Source organism: Herpailurus yagouaroundi, unplaced genomic scaffold (genome assembly GCF_014898765.1).
Source record: "Herpailurus yagouaroundi ecotype Mexico unplaced genomic scaffold, PumYag 142, whole genome shotgun sequence".
NCBI classification, from domain to species: Eukaryota; Metazoa; Chordata; class Mammalia; order Carnivora; family Felidae; genus Herpailurus; species Herpailurus yagouaroundi.
The window spans coordinates 44,675,245-44,695,900 of record NW_024412397.1 but is presented as its reverse complement, the minus strand read 5'-3'; the positions used below and the strand labels follow the sequence as shown (position 1 = coordinate 44,695,900).

The 20,656-nt window shown below is 40.9% G+C and overlaps 1 protein-coding gene across 1 annotated transcript in view; it reads right to left on the bottom strand.

Moving 5' to 3' along the window:
- Window positions 1-20,656, bottom strand: part of CDH2 (cadherin 2) — a 215,187-nt gene that overhangs the window by 16,994 nt on the left and 177,537 nt on the right. The window contains exons 12-14 of the mRNA XM_040479173.1: window positions 18,980-19,213; window positions 18,453-18,686; window positions 15,608-15,747 (exon numbers count right to left, since the gene is read on the bottom strand). Of these exons, the coding sequence (XP_040335107.1) occupies window positions 15,608-15,747; window positions 18,453-18,686; window positions 18,980-19,213 (608 nt within the window). The remainder of the gene's footprint in view (window positions 1-15,607; window positions 15,748-18,452; window positions 18,687-18,979; window positions 19,214-20,656) is intronic.

Sequence of the window (20,656 nt, the reverse complement as noted above, 5' to 3'; positions counted from 1 at the left end):
TCTATGCAAACCTCCTAAATTACACATCTTTACAATCCCATAATACTTTACTTAAACACACAAATTACAACATGTAGGATGAGAATTATAAAGAGAATTACAGAGACTGAAAACATGCTCAAGGTCATTGGGTTCATGGTCTTACTTCTGAAGATTATAAAGAAACAATCCCAGGAAGAAATCTTTATTTGGTTCCTAAAGCTCTCTAGAGAAAAAGCAGATCCGAAAATTCTCTTACAATTGTCAACCTTTATTTACAATGTTAACTTCCTAAAGAAATTTAATTTTCAAATGAAAGCCAAGGAAAATCTTGTTTTAACTAATATTTGGAACACGTGTTATTTGGCAACAACCATTTGTGGTAGGCATGGAATTAACGGTTTTTAGAATATTAAAATCGCATGCAACAAAAATATTTTTTTTCCTCATCTATGATTTAAAATGTTATAAGGGTGATACAATTGTGGGAGAGTTAGTAAAAAGCTAGCTAGCAGCTAGCACCCTGCTTTTGGCTTTTCTTGTTAAAATTCCACTGACTTGCAACGATTTATAATTGGTTCAGTAAAGACACCACGAATCCACCCAAAGGCATTTGGTTATGTTTAAATAAATTAAAATTCTGTCTCGGTATAGATAGAAATTCTGGTACCTAGGTAAAATTTCAAAAAGCTAAAAAAAAAAAAAAATCTAGAAAGCTACATTGCTGGAAAAAAATCTGTAGACTCGTGTAATTAAATCTGTTTTAGAGAGTGATGAAAATATTCATTTACTGTTTTGCAAGTATTTAAGGAGAACCTACTGGGTGCCAGATGCCATTTTCAGCTCTGAGTATGTATGAAAGAAGGAAACCAGCCTTCCTCTGGTGCCCCTCACTGTCAGGAATGACATGAGGTGCTTTCTCAGTGGAACCTCATATACTCCAATCACAAATCCTTCCAAGTGGGTGTTGTTCCATCCCACTGATCACCACAGGTCAGAGAGGTTAATCATTTGCCCAAGGTCACGGATGTTAAGCAGTGTGGAAGGATAAAAACAGAGACCCACCAGAGCAAGCAAGATTAAAACAAAAAAGCTGCATCTTGTTGCCAAGGGGCCAGTGAAGAAATGTACAGAATAGTTTGCTGAGGGGTAAAACATGAGGGGTTTTATGTGCTAGACGAGCTCAGGGTGGTTCTGCTAACTAGGCGCTGGGATCTAGCACTCTGGTCTGTGCACAGTTGGTTAAAACGTGCCTCACCAACTTTTAGTCAGAACTAGGATTCTTCATTTCCGTCCAACAGATGGGCCTGTGTAGGAGACGGGGAGCCGGAAGGGAGGCACTGAAAGTTCCTGGTCCTGTATCAGCCTCTGCTGGGACAACGTTGGAGGACCACAACAGCCAGCTTCCCTATCTCCCAGGCAAGGGCTGGTACAAGTGGGAAGCTTCCCTTTTATAGCAGCAAAGGCAAGTAACTTAAAAAATTCCCATACAGATAAGGTAAACATTTTTAATGTTTCAAGACTGAGTGACTGCTAGAAATAAAACTACTAACATGAAAGTAAGTGGACAAAATTCTGAAGGAAAAAAAAAAGTTATCTGGAAAAAAGCTGACTGTGGCACAGGCAAGGAACTTGAGACAGACCCAAAAAGGAATGGAAGGTGGAAGAGAAGAACTTTATTATCTCACCCCTATAGCTCCTGGCATTAAAATAATTGAATAAAATAGTGATAAGGTGTCAACACATTACCATACAACTGCTGACAAGTAAGTCAAATACCCTTGCAAGCTTTATGTAAATTACATTAAGACCTGATTTTCTTCCCCTGCGAGATACAGTTATGATGGTGACTATCTATGCAGGTGAAACGAGGCGGAAAACTAAGTAGAGTCTGGGGATTATGAAAGCCCCCCTCCCTAAAACAAAAGACTTGCTAAAAGCTTTTCTGATTGGAAGCATGAACCTAATAGAGATAAAATAACTTAGGGACAGATGAAGGACCTCTATTCTCTGCTTTCATATGCATTGTAATCTCACCAGAAAGCCAGTTTCCACTTCCCACAAGGGATGTAGCCGAGTCCCCATTAAGAGGGAAAAGAATGCATCCAAACGAATGCATCCGCGGTTTCTACCTCCATCGTTTACTGTTCATGCTGCCCTGTCACAGCTTCTTTCAAAACTGTTGTCTTCAGAATTTTGAATGAGCCGGTTTCACTCTTTGGCGCAAAATTATGGTTCTGTTGCAGACACTGGCATTGTGGAAATTTTATCACAACTCACTTCCAATTGTAAAATGAGGGAGTATCCTTTTGGAAAAAGGTTGCAAATATAGTTCCACTGGATTTGATTCAACAAATACATTCTGGAGAGTCTGTTGGGTCACAGATGCAGTTACTCATAGAGCTTTTTGTCTACTGTCTTTTAAAAGAATCCATTCAAAAGTGATGACACTTAATAGAATACCTATATAAACAATTATATAAATATGGAAGGTGAAAGTGTAAGCTTCTGGAGGAAGTGAGCATGTGACCATGCAGGGCCTGTAGGATTGAGCAGAGTAATCAGGCTTCAGAAAGATGTTTCTCTTCACATCTGAAATTCGTTTTTTATACTAATGTTTGTCATTGCCCACCCTTTCCACACAATGCAGGTACAGCCCTGTAAAGATGAAAGCACTTAAAAAAAAATTTTTTTTAATGTTTATTCATTTTTGAGAGGGGGGAGGGGCAGAGAAAGAGGGAGACAAAGAATCTGAAGCAGGCTACAGGCTCTGCGCTGTCTGTACAGAGCCCTATAAGGGGCCTGAACTCATGAACCACGAGATCATGACTTAAGCCAAAGTCGGACGCTTAACCGACTGAGCCACCCAGGCGCCCCAGATGAATGCACTTCTTAACCTGTTCAAGGACATCTGTCTGGGAGACACAGACAGTACTTTCTAAATGTATCTTCAGGCCATACTCCCACCCCAAGCTCCAACTTCTTCTTACGAAAAATACAAATATCACCATTCAGACAAAATCAAAGTCATTCTGTGTTAGCCTGACCTAGTATTCTATCTTAGAGGAAACCTAAAAATAGGTAATAAAGAAATAACAATATTTGATCGGGAATATGGCAACAGAGCATCAAAAATCCTTCACTGCTTTAAGTCACATTGTTTTGGAACTTCCTAGAGACATAATCATTAAGACAATGCACATATAAAGGGAACATAGTATGGTGACTGAAAAACATAGATTCTGAAATCAAAATGCCTTGATTCAAATCCTGAATTCACCATATCTAACTGTGTGCCCTTAGGCAGGTTTCATAAATTTCCTATGCTGACCTTCAGAGTATTCAAACTTTGGACAAAACACTAATGAGGGCTCCCTATTTCCTAACCACTAAAGGGGTTGGCAATGCTTCTTTTGTAAGGGCCAGACAATAAAAATTTAGGATTTGGGGGCTGTATAATCTCTATTATACTGTTTCCACCCTGCTGCTGCTACAGTGTAAAAGTAGCCACAGATAACGCATAAACAATGGACACAGTGCATGGTTTGGGTTCTAATACAACTTTATTTATAAAAACAAGAAGTCAGTGGATTTGGCCAGCTGGCATAACTTTGGCAAATACCATTTAGTATCTTAGCGTCGTTTCCTTGGCATAGCATGAACACATAGATGGCATTCAATATCTTTATCACTGTTATTACTGGGATACTGATAATTTTCTATTCCAATAAAATTAAATGTATTAAATTTATGATCAGTCAGGAAGAATGAATATTAAAGTGAATTACATAAATATTTTGTTCATTCCCACAACAGGAATAGCAAATAAAAAGCTCACGTGCAAATCACGTGCACATTAAAAATACTTAATGCCTGGCTAGGAATGAATGGGCCTGACCAGTTCAGAATATGCTGCCTGTAGCCTACCAACACGTGTCACCTGTCGGTGTTTTGAAGATAGCTTGCACGAAGGGAATGACAATGTACTCATCCAAGCCCTGGTGAAAGTTTCCTCTTAGGAAATCAATATCAGTCTTTGAATAACTAACTTATACTAGTATTTGCAGGTGGGTCTAAATGGATGAATAACTTGGGAACATAACAGAGTGTGCTTTAGCCAACAATAAAAATGTTGAAAGTGGCCTCCACTGTTACACCCAGATTCAGCCATCTGTCAGTTTGCTTATACAGCAGAAAGATTTTGTAAAACAGTTATTTCAAAGAATCAAATACACCAGCGTTAAATTATATAATGTCATTCTCTGCTTGAGTCGGAGGGTCTGGCTTGGTTGCTCTTACTGGGGCGCGTTCCTGAGATTGGCAGGAAGTCCATGGAGACCACTGGTTCAAGCAAAGATCCCTTGACTCAGAGAAGTGGCTCCTTTGGTCTCAAGGGGCTTTCTCACACCTGTACTCCAACCTGCTATTTAGGCAGCCAGCCTGGATTTAAAATTTTAGCTCCTGTCACACAGCTTATATACATGGATTTTTTTTTTTTTTGTAGTAACTTGGCTGCTCAGAATTCTCTGGATTCTACCTTTCTTAATGCTAAAATGTGCTCAATACTGCAAGCCATGCTTAATCAATTAATTGAGTCTTACTCTCTGTCTTTTCTAAAGCCAGATTACCAGGGGTCTTCTGATAGGCTGTGGCTAAGCACCCAACCTCACTGGTCCTACCAGTAACACCTGCCTGCTACAAATCAGCACCACTAAATACAACATCTATCACACGGCCACCAGCAAATCCATTAGGAGTTTGGTCTCTCAAGCCATGTGGACCTGGGTTTGAACAGGTCTGCTACGTAGAGCTGCTGGGAAGACTATAAGAGAAATGCAAACAAACTAAGGGCACAGCACAGAGCCTGACACAAAAGTCTGCATATGTAATGAGTGCTAGCATTTATGAATGTTATCATCCTTTCCTGAAGACATCAGATTTCAAATAATGAAAGTGAAGTCATCATCAGTGTACCGCTTCAATTAACTGTGTAGATAGACTTGTAAACTAAGCGGTTCAGGGGCCCCTGGGTGGCTCAGTCAGTCAAGCATCTGACTTCGGCTCAGGTCATGATCTCATGGTTCGTGGGTTCAAGCCCCACATCGGGCTCTGTGCTGACAGGTCAGAGCCTGGAGTCTGCTTCGGATTCTGGGTCTTCTCTCTCTGCCCCCCTCCGCTCAAACTATGTCTGTCTCTCTCTTTCCCCCCAAAATAAAGAAGCATTAAAAAAATAAAAAAATAAAAAAATAAAAAACACTAAGAGGTTCAGGAAGAAGGCCCAATGCACATACATTCTGTGAGCACACGTCAGGTGTGAAATGTCCTAGGTACAGGAAAAACAATGAATAGGACAAATCTCTGCCCTCACAGAGCTTAGGATCGGGGGCAGGACTAGATGCAAAAGTTCAAAACAAAGTAGACATGGGATGCTGCAGGTCACAGAGCAGAGACACTTGATGCAGCTTGGGATTCCAAGGGAAGATGTTTTGAGATGAGTCTTGGTGGCTAAAGAGAGTTGGGCAGGTGAAGACCACAGACTAATGCCATGGAAGTGTGAAGTCACATGTCATAGGTATAGAGGTACAGGTAGTTCAATCCTACTGCAGTTTAACATGCAATATGAGGAGAAACTAAGTCAGCAACCCTCAGAGTCCCCATTCCTCAAAGCCAAGTCCTGGGTCACAGGAACTGTGGGATCTTACCTCACCTCAGGCACCTGAGCTCCACTGAAAGTGGTGTCAAAGAGATTCTGAGGATCTCAGTTACAGAAATACTGACATTAATTTCCAGAAATCACATAAGAAATCAATTTCATTAAAAAAAAAAAGCCGATGGTAACTCATACAGCAATTACATCTGGATCTTTTGGGTTTTGAAATCCTGGGCCACTAAAAAGAGCTCCTATCAGGACTAGGAGCATGAAATTGCATGTGATCCCTTACCCTGAAGTTACACGTGATCCGTTACACACGCAAGTGCTGGTCCCTGATCAAGAAGACGTTAGTATCTCCCTGGGATATACGAGGAGCATTCACCAGGTAAGGTAAAGTTGCCCTCCCTGGTTTTTAAGAGCCTTACCTACAGTGTCTCACTTTCATGAGCTGCTGCACCTCTTGTGTGTCCCCTGTGTCCAGGGACCCACATCCTTCCAACGTATCTGGATGGGTCACAAAACAATGCACGTGGGCTAGCAATCTAGTGTGGGTGGGTCCTATGAGAAAACTGTTCTCAGTCTCAGAAAAGATTCTGTACGTTCAAATACCTAACAGGGTGGGGCAGAGACTCCCAGCTGGTCACAGAACCCATTACTTCTACTTACTAGGCACACAGCCAACAGATACTTCCTAGGGAATGGGGAGTGGAAGTGATGTGTGCCAGGCATAGCCCATAAAAGTCTCCACAAATCATCCTCCCTGCCCTTTGGTCATTCAGGGATTGCAGGTATGGCTGGGTGACCCTGAAAGCAACATGTGGAGAGTCGGAGAGTCTCTGATCCTCTGGGTCCCTTATGACTGTGTGGAGTGGGATGGACCTTCCCTCCCTACCCCCAACTCCTATGACCTAACCCCAATTACCACTAAGTGAGAAATACATTTCACCAGGCTTAGATCACTGAAATTTTAGTTTGTTATAGCAGCTAGCCTATTTTAACTAATTCATCGGGTTAAATATATTTGTGGCCAATCCACTTTCTTTTCCTTAAAAAAAAAATAGTATAACAGAAAATTGTCACATGGTTTCAGAACACTATGGTACCTCCTCCTTGTAGAAATCTGCTTTTTGTTAATCCAAAGCCTAATAATTGTTATGTAATTTAATCAGAGTCAACAAAAATAGATTTCTATAAAGGATTGGCTTATAACATAAGTCCATAAAGCTGGTCTGGAATGAGAATGAGAAAAGAAAAACAATGATAGAACATGCTTGCCCTGCTTAAAGAGAGAATCTTCTACTTGGTTTCCAGTAACTGTTGTCAAGGCAGAATGCAAGTCATGTTTCTAGATCTTTCAATTTTTTCGAGAGGATTGTGAGATCCAAAATTTATGTGATTAAAAAAAAATTTATACCCTGCAAGCTGAATAAAACACAGCTATGGACATCTTATGAACACATGCCCGTCCCTCCCCACACACAGTCTATGAAGTGTGACTTTTTTGTATGTTTATTTATTTATTTTGAGATAGAGAGAGAGCACGTGCATGCGAGTGGGAGAGGGGTAGAGAGAGACAGAGGAAGAGAGACAATCCCAAGCGGATTCACCACTGTCAGTGCAGAGCTAGATGTGGGGCTCAAACTCACAAACCGTGAGATCATGACCTGAGCTGAAATCAAGAGTCGGACACTTAACTGACTGAGCCACTCTGACACTCCTGAAGTGTGATTCTTAAATGACACAGAATCCAGCTTTCAGAAACGTCCCTCAAATCATCAGGGCTCATCAGGTACCTTCTCTGAGAGCTCAGAACCATCTCTGATGCAAAAGAAAAACTCTAGTTTTAGAGCAATATGCTAAAATTTAAGAAACCAAATTTGGGAATTCAGAAGAAGGCCTGGGATGTGAAAAAGCTCCTGAACTCAAGAGGTGCTGGGTCTTGTGTGAAGAAAGTGAGAGAGAAAATTCTAGCCGACTGGAGTGTTAACACTCAGCAGCAGTGGTGTGGGAAGACGGACCAGGTATGCAGGGGATGGTAAGGGCCAAGAGTCCAAGAGTGACCACGAGAAAACCAATGTGGAACCTTTAGGTGGCCACTCTCACTTTCTGTAATGACCATCTCTGACCAGTGTCAGCTTTAATCTCAGCTGAGTTTGCAAGCCCTGCTCCCCTAATGCTGCCCTTGAGTCAGCAGCCATGGTCCAAAGGATCCCTGTGACCACTCACTGTCACCTGTGAAACCTCCCAACATGGACAGTGGCATCCTCTCTCACAGATCCAGAGTCCCCATAGGAGTCCCTCGGCCCCAAACTCGGAATGGGAAAATTTTCAAGTGAAATTTTAAGGGCAGAGGAAGCTGCTGGATGTCCCAGAGTCTACTTCTTCTGATAAATTCAAATGGCATTTAGGAAGGCATTGTTTTAATTGCCTGGCTGAGCCTGAGCTTTGCCAAGGATGGGACAGGATCTGGTAAACAAACCACTTTCTTTGGACTCAGATTGGACAGGCATTTAATCCCCACTTCACTACTTCCCAACAGTGTGTCCCAACTCTACTGTGCTGTGGGAGGGTCAAACGAAATAATATATATAAAGCAGTAAGTATAGCGCCTAACTCATAGGGTACCCCGAACAATACCTTTTGCTATTATTATGGAGAATGAAACTGTATAATGGTAAGTGAGTTAGGTCGAGGTTGTTTAAAGCGAGCACCAGTGAGTGTTGTAAACATAACACACACTCCACAAATGTTTGTTTATATAGAAGCAATTGTAATTAAGTCTAAGCTTTAAAGAGCAGAAAGCTAACAGTTTCCGTTTCCTATCCTGCGGCTAAAGGGATATTTCCATGAAAAGTGAGCCACTGGCTATATTGTACATTCACCCAGATTTTATTAGTGATGCTAATATGGACGGAACTCATTGAAAAGAACATCAAAAGCTACACAGTAACTGCAACCAGCTCCATTGGCCAACAAGTGCACCAATGAACATTTACTAACGGGGGTAATTAAACATGGCTTGATAACCACCAAAAGCCCTGCTGATTATGGCAGTGAGGCAGATAAAGAAGGAACCTCACCCTCTAAAAAGAGAGCAGACATATACTAAAAGCGTCTGTCTGTCCAACAGCCAACAGATGCTCCTGTTCAGAGGGCATCTAACACTCGCTTCCAATATGGGACCAACCTAGGGTCCTGATAACCTGAACCAGAGCAGAGGATCTACAAGCACTGGTCAAAGTCTATCACACACAAGACAAAAGGCACAGATGAGTTGCTGTCGTTTTTCTTAGGCTTCTTAGCTATTTTGTTAAAGAAATTAGCAACCTGTATCTTGGCACAGAGCTTAGACAGCTAGAGATGCTAATCAGCGGCCAGGAAGGTCAGGGCTACCCTTGTAAAGGACTGCTTTGTGTTGTTTTCTTTCTAATCAGTTAGCTCTTTAAGAAGGATATTTTTCTCTTGGCAGGAAAAATAGGAATCTTGGCCAAGCCAGCCTGAGGCTAGGTCTTCAGGATCCCCAGCACCTGTCACCACACTGGTTACCTGGCATTTACCAACTGCCTCAACTAACCTCTGAGACCTGCCCATCCTTTGAAAACGCTGGTAATTTTTTGGAATTGCCCAGCTGAGACATCGAGAAGACCACTGCCTGAATAGGACAAGCCACGTCTGCCTGGTGTGGCACGGTCTCCATCCACATCTTGAGGCAGCACCACATCCTCCATAAAATACTACCTACGTGTAATAAAAATCGACTAAAACTCCTCGAGAATGCAACATGGCAGTAATCCCATGTCTGAGGCTTACTCTTGTGAAGAGATAATATCTGCCCCCCAAAACTAATAAAAATGTATGAATCATATTCTGTTGCTAAAAAGGCTTAATGCACACTACAAAGAAATAAGTCATGGGAATAAAAGGCACAGCATATGGAATACAATCAATGGTATTGTAAAAGTGTCCTCTGGTGACAGGTGGCAGCTACACTGGCTGTGAGCATAACATAACGTACAGACTCGTTGAATCACGAGGTTATACACCTGAAACTAGTGGAACATTGTGTCTCAACTAGACTAAGAAAAAGAAGAAATACACTTTCTAACAGGGGGTCACATGTGAATTACGGAAAATAGAAACAGAATGTATTTCACAAAACTGAACTTCTCAGGAACTGAGCATACTTTAAAGATTTAAAGCAACAACAGGGTGCCTGGGTGGCTCAGTTGGTTAAGCGTCCAACTTCGGCTCCGATCACGGTCTTGTGGTTCATGAGTTTGAGCCCCACATTGGTCTCTCCGCTGTTAGCACATAGCTTGCTTCAGATCATCTGTCTCCCTCTCTCTCTCTTCCCCTCTCCTGCTCAAGCTCTCTCTCTCTCTCTCTCAAAAATAAAGAAAAACATTAAAGCAGTAACATCTTATTTAGAAAATGGAAAAGTGTTTCGATTAAATTCACTTAGAAAGTAAGAGTATTGGGGGGTGCCTGGATGGCTCAGTTGGTTGAGTGTCTGACCTTGGCTCAGGTCATGATCTCACAAGTTTGTGATTTCAAGCCCCACCTCGGGCTCTTTGCACACACTACGGAGGCTGCTTCAGATCCTTCTGTCTCCCTCCCCCACTCTCTCTCTCTAAAAAATAAACATTAAAAAAAAAAAAAAAAAGAAAGGCAAAACAAGTAAGAGTACTAGGGCACCCGGGTGGCTCAGCCAGTTAAGCGCCCAACTCTTGGTTTTGGCTCAGGTCATGATCTCATGGTTTGTGAGTTTAAGCCCCACCTTGGGCTCTGTGCTGATGGTGTGGAACCTGCTTTGGATTCTCTCTCTCTCTCTCTCTCTCTCTCTCTCTCCCTCTGCCTCTCCCTTGCTCACACACACTCTCTCTCAGAATAAATAAATAAACTTAAATTTTTTTTTAAGTAAAGAAAATAAGAGTATTAAACAAAGGGTTTGTTTTCCTTATGGAAAAAGAAGGTAAATGATAAATTCCACCAAGAACGTTGATGCAAATCTTGATGAATCCAGTTAGAGGATCTGTACAAAAAGACATGAAGACACTACTAAGTGACAGCAACGAAAACAGGTGGTAGTGGCCCAAGAACAGGCAGATGGCACAAGTAGAATAGTACGGGGTCAGGCAGCCAACCCACAGACCCACACGTGTAGAGTGACCTGCTTTCTGAAAAGTGGGCCCTACAGTGCAGTGGAGAGGGCTATCTCTGTAGTAAACAGCACTGCATATCAAGAAAGAAAACAAAAAAGAGCTCTGATAAGTATCTTATACCAAATGAATAATCCATTAGAGATAGATCACAGACAGTATGACTGGTAAAACAATAAAGCTTCAAGAGGACAACATGAAGTTGCTGTGTTTTGTTTTATGTTATTTATTTACTTTTCGTTTCAGAAGGAGAACTCATTACCTCGGTAGGAAAAGTTTTCTTAAACTAAAGGACATAAATGTACTAACCATAATGGAATAAAATTGATATACTGGACTTCATTAAAATTAAAAACTTTTGTTCATCATAAGACACCATTAAGAGAATAAAAAAGCAAGTTACAGAATGGGAAAAGCTATTGACAAAACATCTATCTGATGAAGAAATGATATCCATAATATATAAGGACCTCCTACAGATCAATAAGACAGAGGCAGACAACATAATAGAAAAGGGGACACAGAAGCCAGAGACCTCACAAAGAGATCAAAATGGTAAGTCAGTCAGTAGGAACATCCTGATTAGATCATACAGAGACACATGCCATCTTAGTGGCTGAAATTTAAAGACTGAAAAAAGCCAAGTGCTGGTGAGGACATAGGGCAATGGAACCATCATGCACCAGCATGGCAAGGGGAGGGGCCAACCAGTACTGTCCCTTTGGAAAAGTGGCAAGATTGTGCTAAAGCTGCACACAGACACATTCTAGGATACAGAAATTCTAATCCCTGAGGACATACCAACAGAAATGCACACACACACACGTGCGCGCAAAGAATATTCATAGCAGTTTTATTCGTAACAATTCAATTGTATGAACTCAGTCCAAGTATAGTAGAATGGATGAATAAAATGTGGTTAATTCCTACAAAAGAATACTTTTCAGCAATGATAAAAATGAACTACTTCTGTATATAGCATGGATGAATCTCACAGATAGAAGTCTGAGTGAAGGAAGCCAGAAACAAAAAGTACCTACTATACGATATCCATTTAATAATGAAATATAAAGCCCAGTTATGCTGTTCCATGGTGATGGAAATAAAAAATACTGGTTATTTTTGCCAGACAGCATCCTTCCTGGCAGGGGATACAAGAGAGGCTCCAGGGTGCTGGAAATGCTTTTATTGATATGCATGGTTGGTTACATTCTTAAACCTTGTAAGAAGCCTTCTGCTTCTCGTTGGGATATAGGAACTCATGGGACTATTATTCACATTCTAATACAAAGAATAAGCCAGGTAAGTTACCACATCACAGATTTTTGAAACCATAAGATAACTGAGAACATAATGAGGTCCACTGAATAAAAATAAAGAAGCTAACAAGCTCTTTCTAAGAAAAATAAGACCTATTGTTGCTTTTATCTCTGGAGGAGGAGAGAGTGGATTCTGTGATTAAGGAGGTACAGGCTTCTAGTTATGGAATGAATAAGTTACAGGGATAAAAGTTACAGCACAGGGAATATATATAGTCAACAGTATTGTAACAGCGTTGGATGGTGACAGATGGCAGCTACACGTGTGATAAGCACAGTAGAACACAAAGACTTGTTAAATCGCTATGTTGTACACCTGAAACTATATAGCATTCTGTGTCAACTACACTTCAATAAAAAGGAAGCACTAAAGCCAATAAATACAATATTTTTAGAAACTATGTCCTGAACCACAACAAGAAAGGTAGGGAGAGGAACATGAGGACAAATCATTCAGACTTGCAAGAAAACTTTAGTGGCCACGAGTGGACAAGCTTGACAGATTCACATCTTGAGGGAGTGTCTACAACTCTTTCCCACAACCCTCTATCTGCTCGCTAAGGGTGTGCACCAAAGGGCCAAAGCCTTGTCAGGCTGAAGAGGAAGTCCGGATTTGATAACTGACAGAGAGCTGATGGGGGTGTGACACCAGAGACAGGAAACTCATTAGGATGCTATTGGGGAACAGTGATGATTCTAAGTGAAGGCAGTGGCCTTGGTGATGGAGATAAGCAAATGGATTTCACAAACCACTTCAGAGGTAGAAGAGACAGAACCTTCGGTGTAGCATTCCTACAGGGCATATTTTATTCTGCTGTTATGAGGTAAATCATACAATAAATAAAAACCCCGTTATGTAACTTTCTCACAGCTTTCTCTACAATGAAGACTGCAAGTGGAAATCATAACACAGACACCACGATGGACACAGGCTTTTGATCTAGATGAGCATGGCACCAAAGAACCAAGTGGCTACCAAGAGATACCATCGCAAGGCCAATACTAAATAAAGATACTAGACACAGAAGACAATATAGAGAAAGTTCCAGGAAAATCCTTGGATTACTGGGGAAGTGAGTAGGAAACAAAACATTCATGCCTGAAAGCTTAGCTAGGGGCAAAGAAAACTTCAGAGGTCAGTAAAAGAAGAGGCTGAAGATTTATGGTGATGATTTTAATAAATCTGGCAATAGATAACTTTGACTATTTGATCTCAAGAATCAATCTATGTGGATAAAGTCAATAAAGGAAATCAGTCCTTCCTAAAATAACTACAACAATAAAACCTCATGAAACAATTTCTCAAAGGGACTGGATGGGAGGAGGGAGAAAGAGAGGCAGATCAGGTGGCAGTGAGTGCCTTGATCCAAACTCTCAGATGTTGAGAACGATCTTGCCTCTTGCCTCTGGGCCTCCAATTCTACGCAAGATCCCATTATGACTACTGGCCTTCCAGTTAGTACCATTTATACTGAAGCTTCACGGAGTTGGGTTTAGATTTATGCCTAGAAAGTTATGCACAATGACATAAAAAATTAAAATACCGAGAGTAGACTTAGGAGGTAACGTGATCGATACACGTTTGCTGATCTTGAACATAGCTCAGGAAAGTGAAAGGATAGATTAATTAAGGATTAAGTCAAACATGAATTTTAATATCCGAAGACATTTATAAGCAAGAAACCCTGGGGCATATTTATAGAGCCACTTTAATTAGTCAGTATTCAAAGCAGCTTTACACATGAGTCAAGTTTTCAACATATTTTAATAAGCATCTCTTCTAAATGCAAGAGTTGAGGTTCTGTAAACCAAGCATGGAATCTGGAATCAGAAAACGTGGGTCTCAGTTCTGGCTTTGCCAGTTACAAACTCTGAGAGCAAATCACACAACTTGCTACAAGTGTAAAATAGAAAACTCTAACGGGTTGCCATAAATACTGAACACAACAAGGATGTGAACTGCTTTGTAAAACAAAAAGTGATACATTGTTTCCTCAAATGAGTAGAGAAGAAAAAATATGTTCAGGAAAATTTGCTTTTATTCAAGTTAACAGTCTTATCACAAATGTCTACATATATATTTAAGACAAAGTAGATTTGAATTTACTGATAATGATCCAAGACCCAAGAATTCTGGTTCTTATTTATTCATTTATTTATTTTTATTAAAAACATTTTTTTTAACGTTTATTCATTTTTGAGAGACAGAACAGACTGTGAGCGGGGGAGGGGCAGAGAGAGGGAGACACAGAATCCAAAGCAGGCTCCAGGCTCTGGGCTGTCAGCACAGAGCCTGACATGGAGCTCGAACTCATGGACCACAAGATGATGACCCAAGCTGAAGTCGGATGCTCAACAGATTGAGCCACCCAGGTGCCCCTCTGGGCTCTTTTTTTGACCACAGCCCCAAAGTTTGCATTTGTACATGGAAATAACCTAATTAACAAAGTATCTAAAAAAAATGCTTGTCATGGTGATGTCTTGTGGATTACATTAGTATCTTCCAGGTAATTGCAAGAGGAACTATATCAGAGCAGTTAGTTTAGGCTGTGACATCAGACAGACCTGGATTCAAATCTTGTATCGATCACTTCTTACTTGTTTTTGAGAGTCCCATCACCTTTAGCTCTGTTTTCTATCACAAAAGTAGAGACTTTCATAGAATAGTATCACAAGTTTCAAAGATTTAAGAGATAATAGCATATAATGTACTTGGTAGAATGCCTGGAATGTGCAGGCATTCGAAGTGTTAGCTGGGATAATACCTAAAATCTGCACATAAAGATCTTTGTGTTTCCCCTTCTGGTCACTCTCAACTCTGAATGCATATACAGTGCCCCATGTACACAGTGATACAGAAGCTCACGCTATTTTATAGCCAGATGGGAACTTCAACATTTGTTGAGCAACTACTATGAGCCAGGCATCATGAAAGACACTACAGATACAAAGATGAACTAGAAATTATTGTCTCTAATTTCAAATACTTCTCAAGAATGTAAGACTCTTGAGGGCAAATATTTGCTGACTTTTCCCACTTCCATATCCCCAGTGACCAAAATAGTGTCCGGAATATTGAACTTGCTTGGTAAATATTTGTAGAATGAATTATCTAGTGCTTGTCTTGTGTATATAGTAGATGTAAATCCCATTGTAGAAGCCACTTTTACTTCTATTTTGGGTATCCAATGAAGGGGACATATAAAGAGACACATTTTTATTAGCATTATTTTAACTGAAGCTGGGTTTAAGTCCTAGCTCCTTGAAACAATGTTAGTGATTTTCTTACAAAATAAATACAGTGACATCTGGCACTTTGAAAAAAAAATTCAAGAAATGTGAAGGACACCTAGGGAAGAATTCCCACCAAGTATTTGATAATGTGATAAGCAAAGGAACCTTGATACCATTTTCTTACTGCACACATTAACATCTGTTCTACCACTGAGATTATAGGATCACAAAATTCCATTTTAAAGGTTTAAAATGTAGCTCACCTGATCTTCTTCTCCTCCACCTTCTTCATCATATTTTAAAATATTATCTCTTACATCATCTTCTGGATCAATTAAAAGTTGCTTGGCCTGGCGCTCTTTATCCCGGCGTTTCATCCATACCACAAACATCAGAACGAGGACTAGGTGGAAAAAGAGTAAGAAAAAGCATAATGTCATAGCTTTTAAAACACGACCTTTCTCATCATAGCCTTTAATACCACTAACACACTTATATGGGTCAAAAGCTTGTAATGCAGCTTCCTCTCTCTTATCTCTTTCTGGCCTCCCGTGAAGAGAGAGAAGACAAAGCAGGGTTCAAGCACTGGGTATTGAGTGTGAAACCCTGGGTTCCAGAACCTGGTGTCCTTTGAACTCACTGGCTAAATGTCCATCCTCAATATTATCATTTACAGATAGGGATGAGAACCATTTCCATCTCTCCCTTCTGCTTGCTGGAGGATAGGATACTCCTAATATAAGGGCTTGTAAATTCTTTTTTATTTATTTATTTATTTTTTAGATTTTTTTTTCAACATTTTTATTTATTTTTGGGACAGAGAGAGACAGAGCATGAACGGGGGAGGGGCAGAGAGAGAGGGAGACACAGAATCGGAAACAGGCTCCAGGCTCTGAGCCATCAGCCCAGAGCCTGACGCGGGGCTCGAACTCACGGACCTCGAGATCCTGACCTGGCTGAAGTCGGACACTTAACCGACTGCGCCACCCAGGCGCCCCAAGGGCTTGTAAATTCTAAACCAACAAACAATAGTAAGTTAAATTGTTACTTGTTATGTAACTGCTATTTCACTGAGGTTGCTCGGCCATCATTATACCCTCCGAAATCAGAGGGAACAGTACTCCCCAAGGAAGGTAAGTGCTTGCCAGGATGACTTGGGGAGCAAATCGGAACTGGATCGCCAATTGGATCTTGAGGATTTTGGGCTCCCAAAGGCTGTGCTGCTTTTCTACTACACCATTCTGCATTCCCGCTCCTATTAAACTGCACGTTTCAGGTTAAGAAGCCGACGGGATTCATTGGTGCACTGAAATAACATCAGGCTTTCAGGCTTTACATTTTTGTGCCAGATCTGGCACCATGAATCTTCCAGAGGGTTGACGTTAAAATCAGCACCAATTCATTTTCCTTCAAAATGCTAGTCACCCCTTATGCCAAAGTCCGTCATGTGGAAGTCTTTCCTGATAAGGTTGGCATATATGCCACATTTTAGTTCAAATGGAAACATGTCCCTAAGTGCACATCGAAGAGCGCATTCTCTCTAAAATCTGAGGATATCAGTTTACATCCTGAAGCAAGAGATTTAATGACTCCTATTTGAGCACATTTTTATTATTGGCCATAAAAGTAAATATCCTCCTTTTAAAGCCAGATACATGATCTCATTTGCCATTGTTCCAGGGCTAAATCTAGCAAGTGGATTATTAGTACAGCAATGCAGGTTTCAAATTATAGTCAAAGTAGTCTCCACACAGGAAGTAAAAAATGCTCAGGCTTCTATGGTAATTGCTTAGAATAAAGGGACAGAATTCTAAATTACCAGAACACTTGTAAATGGAGAAAACATAAAAGAAATGGCCAACATTTTCAAGAAAGTGATTGGTGCGTAGCATGATCACGCAATAAACTAAGTCCTACTGCTATTTAACAATAAAACACAGGGCCAGGCAATTTATCCTTTTAACCTGCATGCTTAGAAGGGGCTCCTAAAGGACTTTCCAGTGGTTAATTTCTTGTATTCCATTGAACCAAAGATTGCAAAGTATCTGAAAAAGGAGCAGTTCCTTAATCTAGACTTGCTCTAAAGACAGACAATTTATTGAGCTGTGTAATCATTTCTATTATCAAATGTGCTGTATGAAGTATAATCTCTCGCTATTTTACGTAGCCCTTCAGAAACAAATACCTTGATCCCTGCATGACTGGAGTTAGCTGCTGACTGCGCTTTATATAAAGGAAAGCTAAGGAGAGCAATATACTTATTTTCCTAAATCATCAACTCCGTGTCATAAATTCATACTCAAATCATGAGTGCTCAAACTTAGCGAAGATGGTTTAACATTTTCCTATGAAAAGAGTTTGCTACAGCTCGCCAAGCCATCAGTGCCAGAAAACGGCAACGGGCATGAGAGGAGTGCACTGGCTGGGTTTGCTGCAAACATGTAAGTGCTTGAAGCAGTGCTCAGGGTTTTTCTCCCTCGGAAGTGGACCCGACTGCTCCATATACAATTTGGCAAGAAAGTGCTCATAGGTTGAAGAGAGTGGTTTAGATTGTTTTGAAAGGTAAACAGCAAAAAGTTACTTTGCAAAACATCTAGGGTGGGAAAAGAATTTAAAACCCAAGAGACACGGGCACCTGAGTGGCTCAATCAGTTAGGCAGCCGACTCTTTGATTTCCACTCAGCTCATGATCTCAAGGTTCGGGGGTTCGAGCTCTGCATCGGGCTGTGAGCGCAGAGCCCGCTTGGGAGTCTCTCTCTCCGTCTTTTCGCTGCCCTTCTCCTGCTCTCTCCCTTTTTCTCTCTCTCAAAATAAATACAAAACATTAAAAAAAATAAAATCCTGGGGCGCCTGGGTGGCTCAGTCAGTTGAGCATCTGACTTTGGCTCAGGTCATGATCTCATGGTTCGTGGGTTCGAGCCCCGCATCGGGCTCTGTGCTGAACCCTTGTTCAGAGCCTGGAGCTTGCTTCAGATTCTGTGTCTCCTCCTCTCTCTGCCCCTCTCCTGCTCGTGCTCTGTCTCACTCTGTCTCTCAAAAATAAATGTAAAAAAAAACAAATTAAAAAAAATAATAAAATAAAATCCAAGAGACAATACAACTACTTACTGAGCAGGATGATGATGCAAAGGAGGATGGCGATAATGGCTCCTGTGCCAAGCCCTGCACCCACAATTCTGTCCACATCGGTGCAGTCCCCATTGGAGTCACACTGGCAGACCTTCACGCGAAGGATGGATATATTTGACTTGGGAGGATTACCCGAATCTGTGATTATGATTGGAACTTCATATATCCCAGCTTCCAGAAATTTTATCTTCAAATTAAGTTGAGCAAAATCACCTACACGAAAAAAGGAAAAAAAAAAGTTGGTAGTTAATACATAATACGATAAAAATACGCAGAATATTCCAGAACTGCATGTACTACGTAACAGCATATAGTGAGCAATACAACTATGCTGCATTATGAAGGTTTTTTTAAAGCTGTGGAAGCTTTTAATATCTTATTTAACTTTAAGTAGCTTTTAAAATATATTTAATGAGAAGATTATAAGGCACCTAAAATTAACTTTTCATATCAGGCTTCAAAACCTCTCAACTGCACATATAGTCAAATAATTAACCTGTTCTTACCATTAAGCCGAGTGATGGTCCAATTTCTCTTAATAGTCACTGGAGACAAAGGAAGATCAAAAGCAAATGGTCCAGCATTTGGATCGATGTCATAATCAAGTGCTGTGATGTTAATTGAATTGGGGTCTGGAGTTTCGCAAGTCTCTGCCTCTTGAGGTAACACTTGAGGGGCATTGTCATTAATATCAAGTAAATAGATCTGCAGGGTTCCCGTTCCGCTCATAGGGGGGATTCCTTAAAAGGAGAAAAATCACAAACCAATACTGAGCAATTCTTTCCCACGAGTCTCCATTACGGTGGAATCCTCCAAGTTTCTAGCCTGCTTGCCCTTACTGTTGTATAACCTTGGAAAAATCTAGTAGCCACAGCCTCTGGCACACTGTTTTTCCAACAAGGCCACTTCTTGCTTCCTTCCTAGCATGACCCGGAGCTGCCACTGTTGGGGTGCAGGACTGAGCCCTGTGACAATGCATGGCACCCCTGCAGAGTGTGCTTCTACACCTGCTCTGCTGTCGCTGTCCCTTACTCTGGGCCTTTTGTCTACCACGCTCCTCTAGGCGCTGTGGGGAACACAAGAGAAGCAGAACATGGGGCTCATGATCTTCTGGACCCTACTCTTGATGGAGGACTAAGACATACGCATGAAAGAGCATGAGATTTCCTTTAAAGCTTCAACACAGACATGAAATATTTAATCTACAGGAAACACAGACCCATAGACCTCATCTTGGGAAGAAATGCCATGGAGAAGAGAAATGGTACTTATTGATCAACCAACTACCTGCCTGACCAAGTGTTAGGCTGTTCTATATACATTATTTCATTGTAATCCTGTGAAGTACATTTGAACGGATTGGGAACCCAAGACTGTGTCAACTGCTCATGGTCACACACTCCTTTAAGGGCTGCGGTTGCTACTAAAGATGGGTCTGCCTGACCCTAAACCCACCCTAAAGATTTCTCTACTACGTTTTGTGATAATTTAGCCTCTGTGAGATTAGATTATACGTATTTATGATGTTATATTATTATATATAGTGACATAATTATTGTTTTTAGTGTAATTACATAATAGACATTAAATATAGTAAAATAGAAATATAAAAAAATGTTAAGATTATAATTCAGACACCCAGAGGTTTAAGTGACCCAGCCAAGAACATGCAATTAGGAAGGTGCACACATACATGCTGAGGAAGAGGCAAGGAGAAATCTCTATGGACATGTCTGAGGCTATAGATGGTGCTGAAAGCAGGGAGAACAGAGGTGGGGGGACACGGGGGCTGTGGACAATATTCTAATAATGACCATAGCACCAGGAGCTCTGGGATACTCCACGGTTTGAAGACCTTTCACACTCATTATCACGTGTAATATTATTTGACTCTCATAACAACTTTATAGAATAGGCAAGACGAAAAAACAACTTCTCAGTAATGAAACCAAGGCACAGAGAGTATAAAACCTTGCCCAGTCATTAAGGAGTGGACCTGGGGCTCCACATCCAGCCTTGATTTAGAGTCAAGTGCATTTGCAAAGCATCAGAACTACACAGAGATGCAACCAACTACTTCTCTAGCATCCCAAACACCCTTTCAATTAGAAAAATCCACCTTGGTGAATGACAAATCTTGTTGTAACTCACAACTAACATTCATACATATAATTTTATAGCCC